This window comes from Aedes albopictus, chromosome 2, assembly GCF_035046485.1.
Source record: "Aedes albopictus strain Foshan chromosome 2, AalbF5, whole genome shotgun sequence".
In the NCBI taxonomy this organism is placed as follows: domain Eukaryota; kingdom Metazoa; phylum Arthropoda; class Insecta; order Diptera; family Culicidae; genus Aedes; species Aedes albopictus.
Genome location: NC_085137.1, coordinates 67,562,742 through 67,575,844, shown reverse-complemented (window position 1 = coordinate 67,575,844; position 13,103 = coordinate 67,562,742). Strand labels below are relative to the sequence as shown.

Below are 13,103 nucleotides of genomic sequence, written 5' to 3'. Positions count from 1 at the left end.
GCTCATTTTGGATTTTTTTTCAGTATTTTTTTCTTAAAATTTGACTTATTTTGTGATAATCACCCATACAACACTTTTTTGTAGGAGTAGTCATTTTTTGATTAAAAACATTTTTAAAAAATCCATAAAAAAGTTTAGCCCTTTCAAAAGTCAGTCGAGAAAAAAAATAGAAAAATGAGTATGCAAAGTGGCTTATCTGGGCAAGGTCTACACACCAAGAAAGTTTCGTTGTAATCTGAGAGGGTGCTGCCAACATTTGTTCGAGTTGGCGCGAAATCCGTCTAAAGGGAGATTTCAGTGTACACCGAAGTGTATTGAAACGCATAGCTTTAGAATCAGAACAAGACTGTCCTGGTACTGGAACCGAAGTTCCTTTTATTTAGTTTTTCAATCGATTATTACAATGTAAGTACATATGCCTCCCTTGATGGTGAAACTTGTTAGAATAGCTTACGATTAAAAGAAGGAAATATTTCTGATGATCATATTGGCAGCTAGAATACTTTCCAGATTTTGCTCAAGCCTTCAAATCCTTTTGAAAATAATTCGGCCAAACGGCATTCGGCCAAACGACCCTTTCGGCCAAATGGCATTCATCCAAATGGCGTTCAGCCAAACGGCATTCGGCTAAATGGCTGGACACCGTATGGCAATACCTTAATAATAATCAGCGATTTTGTCATACAAATAGTGATTTTTCCATAATTGAATAATACCTTAAGCAGTCCTGAACACCAAACCAATAACTCGTTGAGGTCATGGTTGAGGTATTTTATCAATACCTAGAAAATACCACAATAAGTTATTATCAATACACGGGTTACCGACCAATACTTCGTCTTGGTATGATAAGTACTTGACTTTGGTATGCTGCAGTTATGTATTAGTTATTGCTCGGGATGTCAGGCAAACGGAGCCCTTCATCAATAACTGTTGAAGTTCTCAAAGGTGGTGAAAAAAACGAGAAAATTGTTTTACGTATAAATGTACAACCCCTTTTCACCATCTTCACAATAAAGTTAAACATTGTTTTCCATTTAGATTGAATTTTGAACTGCCCTTTTCATATATTACGCTCGTTATCTGCTTGAGGGCCGTCCGATTGAAACGAAGAGTCGCCCAACTATCCATCGTCCATCGCCGTCGATAGCCGGCGCTGCGCCGCGCTAGGCGGATGGCTCTGGCTGGAAGCCGTCTGCTCGGAGGGTGATAGTCGTTGGCTAGCCGCGGTCCGTGCCGGTATTCAGAGAGTTTTTCCGCGAGATACCATCCCGTCCCGTCCAATTGATGCCGTTCGTCATTGACGATCGCGAGATACTACCGATACAGTTGTTTTATTTCGTCATGCGTGCGACGTTTGCTGGGCGTATTGTTGTGTCGAGCTTGACATTGTTGACTAGTGGGTGATACACCGTTTCGAGCACGTAGTCTGCCACCTATGACGTGCTCTCGAAAAACGAGGGCAATGGTGAATTTAAACTACCCGGGCAGTGTGAAGTTCAGTGAATTGAAGTTCGTTGCTCTTTATTAGGTGAGGTAACAGGTGTTTACGGGTCTGGCCTGTTATAGTTTTGGAAAACGACGATTGTTCGATTTGTGATGAAACAAGGCGTGTTAGTAAGTCAATAATTACTACAGAGTAATTAACAGCCCAATTTGTAATCTTTTATAAAACGAAATGCTAAAACATACATTTTGAAGTGTATGGCATTTTCCACAGTTGATGTTTAAGAGTGATACTGAATTTTTCAAGAGATTTTTTAATTTTGAGTTATCGAGAAATTTCCCTCAGCGTTGATAAACTTAAACACTTTATTAATTCAGAAAAAAAAACTACCATGTGTTCAGTGAACAGTCTCTCGACAAGAAGAAATACTGCAATGTGGACTGCATATATAATGTCCCTGTTTGTGTGAACATCAATCACATCAGAAGCAGTGCACTCACCGGAAGTGTTGTCGCGCAAAAAATACAAAACCAAGATCATGGAAATCGTTACTTTTAATGCGGCTCGCCAAGATTTGCTGCTAAACTGTGGGGAACTGAAGCCGAAGCAACAAGTGCACACCAATGGGACGCTCCGATCCATCAAACAGCGAAGAAATGCGAAATTGATCCAGCAACAGCAACAGCAGAAAGTTCCCGCCAATCGCATCGTGGTTAGTGCCGAGATAAATTATGATAAATCAACCAGTTCCCGTGATAGTGATAGCAATAATAATAATAATAACTGCACTAGTGTAGTGCAAAAGTGTAATGGCAGTGCTATCAGGTTGAGTGGCGGTGGTGGTGGACCGACCGGTAAAAGTGGTTCCCTTCGGTCGTCGTCGGTTGGGGTGGTGTCCAGCGGGAAACCGGTCAACCTGACGCTGTCGAAAATGTCTCTGCTGTGGAACACCAGCGGCTGGATACGAGTCTACTGCGGTCCGGACCGGAGTGATGTAAGCTGCGAAGATCCGAGCCGGATGGTGCATGTAATCACGACCGCAACCACGCTGGATGTGGTGAAAGATATGGACCTACCGATGGAGTACACGTTGTGGGTAAGAGATTATAGACGGGTGTCTTAAGCTCTAGCATGTAGGAGGCTGTAAGGTAATATTCGTGGGTATTTAACTGGATGTTTCACTGGATTGGTTTTGATGGGAATATGAGTAGATGAAGTTTAGTGCAACGATCTAGTCTAATGGGATGGGTGTTCTATGAATGTGGTTATTATTCAATAAGATATGGTGATTGAAGATGCATGACGAAAAAAGTGCAGCAATAACGGAATGATATTCAATATATTTAATGTAAATAGGTTTGTGTGTTGTGGTCAATTTTGAAAGAATTATTACCGTTTCATTTGTGGTTTCGAAAATGTATTTGATCGAAGTGCATTAAACTTTGCTTGTGTTGTTCTGCAATTGTTTCTTCTTTAAAGTTTGCAATTGTTCTGGTAAACTATTATCATAGATAAAGTGGTTGATAATGGTAAAGCAGACCTGGTGTGGTGGTTAAAGCACCTGCTTTCCACGCCGAGAATCAGGGAAGGAATCTCGATAAAAGCGCAAAATGTGAGTTGTTCTTTCGGAAGGCAAGAAAAAAGAGGATCCTGACATAAATTACCCCAGAAGGGCTAAAATTCTCGTTTATTCATATAAAAATGGTCGATTCTACAACCATTTTCAATAAATTTGACTCTCTAGTATTTTTTTTTTCGAAAACCAACTTATGCAGTAACAGCTTTGGTGAAGCGGACCTGGTGTGATGTTTAGAACACGAATCCCATTCCCGACAAACTCACAAAATGTGAGTTCTTCCTTCGGAAGGGAAGTAAAGTGTGGGTCCCGAGATGAACTAGCCTAGGGCCAAAAATCTTGTTATTACAGTTAAAAAAACAGCTTACATAAAGAAAAGTAAATTTGAAGGTTTATTATTATATGCGATATATATGCATATATATGCGATCAGAATGCAAAACAATACTTAGTTTACCGTAGAGGTTCTACAAATTCTTATTAGTTAAGTCTACACATTCAAAACTGACAAAATGCGTCATGGTTCGGCGATAAATGTTGTTTTTATGTTATAGCTTCGCCGTTACGTTTTCTAAAAATTATTAGTGGCGTCATGAAATCATGCTGCATGTGCTCTAGACCATGACGGAAGTTTATGAAACCATTAGCCTTATTCATGAAACTAGTACTTATTTCTTTTTGGAAAAGTTTTAGAAGAACATTTTTTTTACTTGAAACACTAGTAAAAAAACATTTCACTTTTGCAAAAGTAAAACTTAAGAAAAACTATAAAGGACGAGCAACTTTTTTTTAAAAAGATTTCAACTAGTGTTTCAATAAGTACTTACCGTTTATAATTTTGGTTCTATCGATCAGGTTTTTTTTAAATTTTTTTTGTATTTGAACTTCGAGCTAATTCTTCACAAATGACTAAAAGTGGTAAACTGTGTCATAATACCATGCCGCATGTACTCTACAACCATGACGAAAATATATGAAATCATAAGCCTTATTTGTGTTTATGACATTGCTACTTGCCATTTATGATTTTGGTTCTACATTCGGCAAGTCATGACATCATAAAGTGGCAAATACAGGGGATAGACAAAATGATCGGGATAGGCAAAATTTTCACTTTTCAAAAATGTTCAATTTGCTGTAGCTTTTCAATAAGTGTATCAAATATTCTCAATTTTTTACTGTAAGTTGATCAACTAGTTGTGTATCAGTGGACAAAATTTGAAAAAGGTCGGGTTGTTCTGCACGAAGTTATAAGCATTTTAGAAAAAGGTAGAATTATCCGATAGCTAACTTTGAGCTGTTATATCTCCGGATTCAATGAACCGATTGCAATGAAATTTTGTCCATTTATGACTTATATAATGAGCTCTGAACAACGTTTGACTCAACATGAAATTACTAACAAGAGAAAAAGTTATAGCGATTTAATTAATTTTTGATTTTTTAGTAAATTGGTCTACTTTTAATGGCAGCTATATTATCGCTCAATTAAAAATTAGAAATTAGCAGGTATCAGGTATCAGGTATCAGAAGGCCGGCTCCAGAGGCACGTTATCCTCCATTTGGGACATTTGTGCCATCGCCATACATATGAGCCTATTTCATCATTTACCTGAGGGAGAATGGGACAAGGGATGGGAATTGGGAAAGGGAAAGGTGATGAAATAGGAAGGGGTGCCCTAGAAGAGGGAATGAACGCATAAGCGCAACGAGAGCTCATAGCTCATACCACAACGGGGTTAATCAGTGCCCTGAAAAGGACACTGTAAAACGCATAAGCGTAAAAAGAGCCTATAGCTCATTGGAGGTAGCTTGCGACGCCATGCGACTTTCAATATGACATAGAAAGGCACGGCATCAAAAGCATCCTCAATATTCAAGAAATCACCCAAGCAAAAACTACGTTTGGGCGAGTGCTTTCTTGAAAACGTATACAACTTTGTGTAAAAGAGTCACTGTGGACATCCCAAATTGAGAGACATGTGAGTTCACATGAACAGGCATGTTAGCCAGACGAACATCACAGATGTGATAATCGACAATGCGTTTCGAGCATTTCAGAAAGAACGACGTAACCAGATAAATCTGGAACTTATTCCTTCTTTTTACAACGCGCGCACCCTTTCGGGATAAAACTACAGAGTAATTTCACGCCATGAAAATACCCAATAGAAAACTACAAGAGTTCAAAACATGTTTGAAAAACTCAAATCCCTCTGGAGAAAAATAGGACAAAGCCCCATTTGCTGCAGGAGATTTGAAGTAAGCAGAGCTTTTTAGTGCCCACTAAATCGATTCTATAGCTACAATCCTCGGGGTAGAAGCTAAAGATTCGTAGCTATACAAAATACTGGTTTATCCGAAGACATTTAGAACTTGAACAGGTCCGAGTTCCATTCAGGAATACCTCTTTCGGTCCGCACAGACCGCAGAGGACAAGCTTCTTTCAAAGCAGTAGCTATGGTATACCACAATGAAGGGCGTTATAATAACAAAACCATAATTTATTTATTTATTTATTTATTTATTTATTTATTATAATTCATCTGACAAGTAGTCTACATGAATGTGGTTAAATTGTAAAAACAAAACAAAACAAAAATACATTAAAACTAAACAGCTATACATTGAAATTATAAAATAGAACAGCAAACATTAGACATTTCTTCTTATTCTATTACGAAACGTATTGGAAGATTCGCCGAACTCAAAAAGAGATTCCATTGATGAAAATACTCGGATTACCGCTGTCAAGGGTTCATTGTAGCCATACGCCGTGCGATGATAACTTAGCTGCAAGAGGCTGTTATTCCGAAGTGACCGGTGCGGGACACGGAAGTTTAGCTGCGATAGCAATACCGGGCAATCCACCTCACCATTGAGTAGCTTTGCGACAAATGTTGCTTGTTGAATTTTTCTTCTTTGCTCCAATGTCTCCAAGTCAAGCAACAAATACCTGTTTGGATATGGAGGCAAATTCACTGGGTCGCGCCATGGTAGATTCCGCAATGCCAGCCTGACAAATCTCTTCTGTACACTTTCGAGGCGAAGGATCCAGGTCATCTCATATGGACACCAGACGATAGAAGCGTTTTCTAAAATCGGCCGAACTAGCGAGCAATACAGTGCTTTTAAACAGTGAGGATCCTTGAAGTCACGAGCAATCTTGGAGATAAATCCGAGCTGTCGGTTCGCTTTGGATATAACCGATGAATAGTGGAGACGGAAATCCAGCTTCGGGTCCAGAAGCACACCAAGATCATTCACTTGATCAACTCTACGGAGCAGAGTGCCATCTATGCGGTAGTTGAAAACTATTGGGTCCTTATTACGATGAAATGTCATCACAACACATTTCGGAATACTGACGATCAGTTTATTCCGACGGCACCAACTAACGAATAAATCCAGTAGATTTTGGAGTTGATGACAATCCTCCACCGTGCGTACAACAAGGTAAAGTTTCAAATCGTCCGCATATACGAGTTTGACTTTGGCTCCCAGAAGTGCCGCAACATCATTGAAAAATAGCGTAAAGAGTAATGGACCCAAATTACTGCCTTGAGGCACACCGGATAAACTAGTGAATGGTTCAGACACATAAGAATCCAGTTGCACACGAAGTGTTCTATCAGTCAGGTAAGAATGCAGCCATGATGTCAGCGTTGCTGATGCTCCCAGCCTCGCAAGCTTAGATATCAGTATTCGATGGTCAATCTTGTCGAAGGCAGCTTTCAGGTCTGTGTACCCGGGTAGAGGTGAAGTACTAACGATCAAAACATGATATTGGTTTGATTGATATAAGAGATAAAAGATCTGAAAATAATATCTAAAAAATGTTCCTGGAACATCTGGACAAGATCAAAATCTGATATTTCAAGATCAATCGAATAGCTCGCTGCTATTGGTTAGATCTTACAAGATCTAAATATGATCTGATGATGATGTTCCAGGAGTAAATTTTAGATATTATTTTTAGATCTTTTATCTCTTATATCAATCAAACCAATATCACGTTTTGATCTCAACATCAAAATATGCTATTATTGAGCTCTTTTCCTCTACCCGGGTAGATGACATCAACTTGCGTGTGCTGCTCCATTGCTGTAAGGCACGTGCTTGTGAATTCCAGCAAATTAGTTACCACAGACCTACCAGGAATGAAACCATGCTGGTCTGTCGAAATGTAGCATTTTGAGTTATTGAGTACAGCTTTGCTCAGAATGATTTCAAATAGTTTGGAAGCAGCGCAAAGACTAGTGATTCCGCGATAATTTGTGACATCTCGACGATCACCAGACTTGAACACTGGAAACATAAATGATTGCTTCCATAAGGCTGGGAATTGTCCGTGATTAAGGGATCGGTTGAATATGGCAGCAAGAGGTTTAGCTAAGGCTGATGAACAGCGACGGTAAACCGTAGCGGGAATGCCGTCCGGGCCGGGACAAACCGAATTTTTCAGTTTTATGGACGCAGCTATTACCATTTCTTCAGTTATCACAAACGTTGACAAATCCAACAGATCCAATGGAACATCACGCACGGCAGACTCTATTTCGCTATCGCTGGTTTCATGAGCTTCAAACACAGACGCAAAATGTTTCGCAAATAGTTCACTCGCTTCGGCTTTACAAGAACTCTCTCTGTCGCCGAGCCGCATATTGATAGGGATACTGGAATTTTTCCTCTTGCTATTCACAAAACTCCAAAAGCTACGTGGGTTCTGACGCAAATTCCATTGAACCCTGAGGACATGTGATTTGTACAACGCACCATTCAGTCGAGAATAGGCATTACTCGTACTGAAACTCTCTTGGAGCAGCAATGGAAGCGAGTTATCCATAAAATGTGATCGCAACCAATTATTACAGGTTCCCTAGCTTGTTGATCAGGGACGCCTGAATACGCAAAGTTTGCGAAGGAACACTCCAAAGTGCAAAAAGATCAAATGGAGAGTCCTCATCTGACACATGCCAATCAGCCAACCAACTGACAAATTCTGCTCATGCAGAGTTGGGTTAGGTGCAATTCTATGTTAAGTTAAGGGGCTGTCCATAAACCACGTGGTCATGAGGGGGGGGGGGGGGGGGGGGGGAGTTCGGTCAATGATCATTTTGTATGGACAAATAAAAAAAAATTGTATGGACTAATGACCACGCGGGGGGGGAGGGGGGGGGGGTTGAAAAGTCCCAAAAAAATGACCACGTGGTTTATGGACAGCCCCTAACCATGAACTGTACTACTTAAGTATTCCATCAAAGTGAAGCATCTCAAATCAATGTTTGAGCTACTTCAGATGCCAAATATCAGCGAAAAGATGCTGAAAACAAGAGCTTACTTGAAGGCATCCATAAGGAAAGGTTGAAACATACTGTTAACGTTATTCTAAAATATAGCATGCTCGAGGCACGACAGTTCATCTATAATGAAAAAAGCAAAGCTGGGTTCACAAGGTAACCTATACAGAAGTTACCCTACGAAATTGAACTTTTTGAAGTAGATCCACTTGGGCTACATACGCTTTTTACGCTGAAAATTGATCTGAGGTTTCCTTGTCGTAGCCACTACCCAAACTAGACAGGATTACACTCTTCACAATCACAGCACAAAAAGGAAACATCAACGACCAACCAAATCGGTGTTAATTGAAAAACGCCAATGGCGAAAACGCATTAAGCGAACCCATATAAGCAGTAATGTAAGCTAATTAACAACATTTGAATAACCCCGCCCTTATTTAGCCTCAAATTTGAGACTTAAGAAGGGCAACTGATTATCTCAGAGAAACGCAAGGTCCACTGCACCATTGCTCCGGTTAGCGCAGTAAGGGCGTAATACTGTGGAGGACGCCCTAATTCTCCACAGGCTCCGTTTGTGGTTAGGTTTTTATTAGACCCCCCTAACCATTCATTCTTTGGCACGGTAAGCTTAAAGCCGCATAACACCATGAATTAGGGGTCACCTGTTTAGTGGACTCTTACCACTGGATCAGGCGGTCCGTAGTGTTATTCTTAGCCGATTGAGATAACCGCTACCGACACTACACAGCTATCTAGGCTGATCGGGAAAAGAAGTTAACATTGATGGTCAACTTCCAAACGAACCCGAACAGCCGGCAAAATACCATGCCGCATGTACTCTACAACCATGACGAAAATATATGAAATCATAAGCCTTATTTGTGTTTATGACATTGCTACTTGCCATTTATGATTTTGGTTCTACATTCGGCAAGTCATAAAGTGGCAAATACAGGGGATAGACAAAATGATCGGGATAGGCAAAATTTTCACTTTTCAAAAATATTCAATTTGCTGTAGCTTTTCAATAAGTGTATCAAATATTCTCAATTTTTTACTGTAAGTTGATCAACTAGTTGTGTATCAGTGGACAAAATTTGAAAAAGGTCGGGTTGTTCTGCACGAAGTTATAAGCATTTTAGAAAAAGGTAGAATTATCCGATAGCTAACTTTGAGCTGTTATATCTCCGGATTCAATGAACCGATTGCAATGAAATTTTGTCCATTTATGACTTATATAATGAGCTCTGAACAACGTTTGACTCAACATGAAATTACTAACAAGAGAAAAAGTTATAGCGATTTCATTAATTTTTGATTTTTTAGTAAATTGGTCTACTTTTAATGGCAGCTATATTATCGCTCAATTAAAAATTAGAAATTAGCAACAAACTTGATAAAAAACGCCTAACAATTTGTATGGGTGAAGCAATAAAAATTCAGGTTTTTGTTGAATTACTGGAAATTCAATGGATATTTTTCAATAGTTTTTTGTGCAGATGATAAAAAGAAGGAACATCTCTCTGTTGTTAAAGACTTTGAATGCTTTTAATATTTTTTCTGTGAGATATTGGCTATTGCTAGTTTTTGATGTTTCAGTGCGCGTTAATATTTTAGTCTTTTTAATATGCATCCCTGTACTTTTTCAATGAATAGCCGCCTATGGTGTTACTTTCTTTCAAAACATATCTGTATTCAAGACAGTAAGAGGGAAATTAAATGAACTATACTTTGCATCTTGAATTTTGAAACGATGTTGAAGTTTTGGATAATTTGGAATTTTATTAGAAAAATAATCTAATCGTTATAATTTTCTTCCGTGTTAAGAATTTTAAGTTACGTCTACGGTTTCTCATAGCTCATTATATAAGTCATAAATGGTCAAAATTACATTCCATTCGGTTCATTGAATCCGGAGATATAACAGCTCAAAGTTGCCTATCGGATAATTTTACCTTTTCCAAGAATCTTTATAACTCCTCGGAGAATGACCTGATCTTTCCCAAATTTTTACTGATACACAACTAGTTGATGAACTTACAGTAAAAATTCGACAATATTTGATGCACTTTTCGAAAAGTTACAGCTAGTTGAACATTTTTTGAAAAGTAAAAATTTTGCCTGTCCCGATCATTTTGTCTATCCCCTGTATTTATGATTTTATGACTTTTTCGTCATGATTTTGGAAACGGAATTTTTCCAGTGTTTCCATATGTTTCACAAGTCGTTGATTTTTAGTTATTTTTGATTCTTTGTTCGGCTAGCTTATATCCATAAAACACATACCCCGGTGATATGAGTTTTGCGTTTTAGACATTATCACATTAGGTAGGGCAGCAGTAAACATATCTATCTTTCTACATACACTCTGTTCCATAACTATAGATCCATCAAATATTTATTTGCTATTTATTCAAAGTGCAACTGATTATTTTATGCACTACGCCATTATGATTACCCATGTGCCTTACACATACTACCATATAATTTTATTCATGCACATGTGTGTATACAGATAAATTAAAAAAAAAAAAACTGAAATCCCTTTGTTTCATGACTATAGATCCAATACATGTAAGTCATTCGTTGTGCCTAATCAACGCGTTGTTTTAGGCTCTGTGCTCAGGTTTATTTCGGCGTTTGTTGCGTGTAAACTTCAATTTATGATATTCTGTGTGCAAAATATATATCTGAAGTTGAAATAAGAAAGACACATCAAGACAGGTGCTCAAATTTCTCGTCGTGTTAGCAGATTTCATCGTGCCGTTGTAATTTTATTTTAAGATCCAATTCAATACGGCAGAATGAAAACACGAGGAAGCTGTCTAATCGCACAAAACGGAATAAGGATCGCAATCAACTCGCTAAAAAGTTAGAACCAGTTTAAGAAAGAACTAGGTAGCACTAGACGAGACGTCCCGCGTTTGACAATTTATAGAGTCCTGATAGAATGTCCACACTGTCAACGTGAAAAATTGTAATGAGCTCCACAACTTTTGAGCCATTATAAGAATTTGTGCTCAGGATTTGATTGTGATAACATGCGTTGAGATTAAAGTAAAATAGGTACTACAGTTGACACCGCATCTTGATGTTCTACATGTAAATATCATTTTGTACCGACTCTTCGAACCTTCTATGCAGAATACCCTCTTCGAATGAGTGTATTCAATTTTGTACCTTTTAATTCTGCCCTCTATAGGGCAGCATAGGAGGCGGAATTAAAAGGTACAAAACTGATTACAGTTCTTTGAAGGTAAATATCACTTTATCTCCCTGTCTTTATTCGATCCCAATGGTTTTTGTTCAAGGTTTTCTCTCGATTTTTCAATATACTAATTTTACAGGTTACTGTACCTGGTTTCCAAGGTGCAAATAATTCTGAGAAAGTGAAATTATATCTGTTTGGTGAAGGTTTTTTCCTAGTTACGAAAGTTCAAAAATTGGTTTCTGATTTTGATCTCTAAATTCTTCAACAAATTACAGTTAATTCTGCTCATCTCGATATATCGAGATAAGATGATCCTTCAACATACGGCGAATCATCTGTTATTTGTTTAAACATTTATTTGATTGGCTTCTCAAGACATATTTGATACTTTGGGAGACTTTTTAGGTCGAAAAGAAGTTCAGTCGGTCGATACAACCGAATGGCTTTTTTTTTGTACTGGACAGATTTACGAAAATAACCACGTTACTTCTCAAGGAATCTCTCGGGGGTGGCGGCATGATGGTATGGAGAAGGTTCTGTCGACTCGAATGGACGGGCATTCAGGGATGTGCCGAGCTTCTGAACCTGAAAAATATATACTTTCGTTTATTGCAGCAACGCCGTTAAACAAATTAAACAGCGTTGTATCAAGATCATGAATACACTTGCTCACACGGTTCAAACAACTATGGCTTAGTTTCGTGAAAACTTATTCAGATTAAAGAATAGTCAGCTTCTTACCCTGACCAGAACCCAATTGAGAATTTCTAGGGTTGATTATAAAAGCAGTGTGTAAATAAAATAAGCCGTACGGATGTTTTCCAAATCTAAACCGTGTAGTTGTTTGAACGTGGAATAAAATCCGTTTAAAGTTAATTAAAAGTATCCCGGATAGGCTGTTTGAGCTTATTAAGAACAAAAGAGAGACTACTCATTATTGATATATTGAATATTTTGTGCAGGTTAAATTAACTAGAATGAATTCTTGCTTGGATCTATTGTTATGAAACAAGGGAATTTACATAAGATTATTTATCAGATTCAGAGAACACATGTAATATCGAATTATTATTTTTCTCATGTCTACTCTAAATAATGTATTAGACAGTAAAACAATATGATTCGAATTCATTCTACATATCCGAGTATCCAAAAATATAGTTTGGATCTATAGTTATGAAACATAGTGTATCTCTTGTGAAACGATGAAAAAATGGTATCCTCCAGCAATTTTGTGCTGGATTCCTTTGCAGACTTCCCCATTAATTTGTCAGAGATTTTTCTCGAGATTCCTGCTGGGGATGAAAACACTCACTCGTGAAGAGTCACTTGTCATTATTTCAGCTTGGAAGCATGCTATCAAAAAGAAGTGTATGGAGGACTTAAGGGGGTGGAAGCTCAGGTAAAATATGATCTCCTGGGCGCCCATTAAAAACACCACCCCCGGCGAAGACTGGCGCTCGAGCCTAGCTATTTAGCACTGTAGTTGGAGGAAATGCCAATGCAGAACCCGTAGCTTCCGGGAAGGTAAGCCCAGCTCCCTGGGTTAGTGGGTTGGTGTCAGGC

The 13,103-nt window shown here is 38.5% G+C and overlaps 1 protein-coding gene across 1 annotated transcript in view; it reads left to right on the top strand.

Annotated features, from left to right (window-relative positions):
• The first annotated feature begins 1,141 nt into the window (after positions 1 to 1,141).
• Positions 1,142 to 13,103, top strand: part of LOC109423908 (protein phosphatase PHLPP-like protein) — an 83,027-nt gene continuing 71,065 nt past the window's right edge. The window contains exon 1 of the mRNA XM_029871384.2: positions 1,142 to 2,543. Within this exon, the coding sequence (XP_029727244.2) occupies positions 1,986 to 2,543 (558 nt within the window). The 5' untranslated portion in view covers positions 1,142 to 1,985. The remainder of the gene's footprint in view (positions 2,544 to 13,103) is intronic.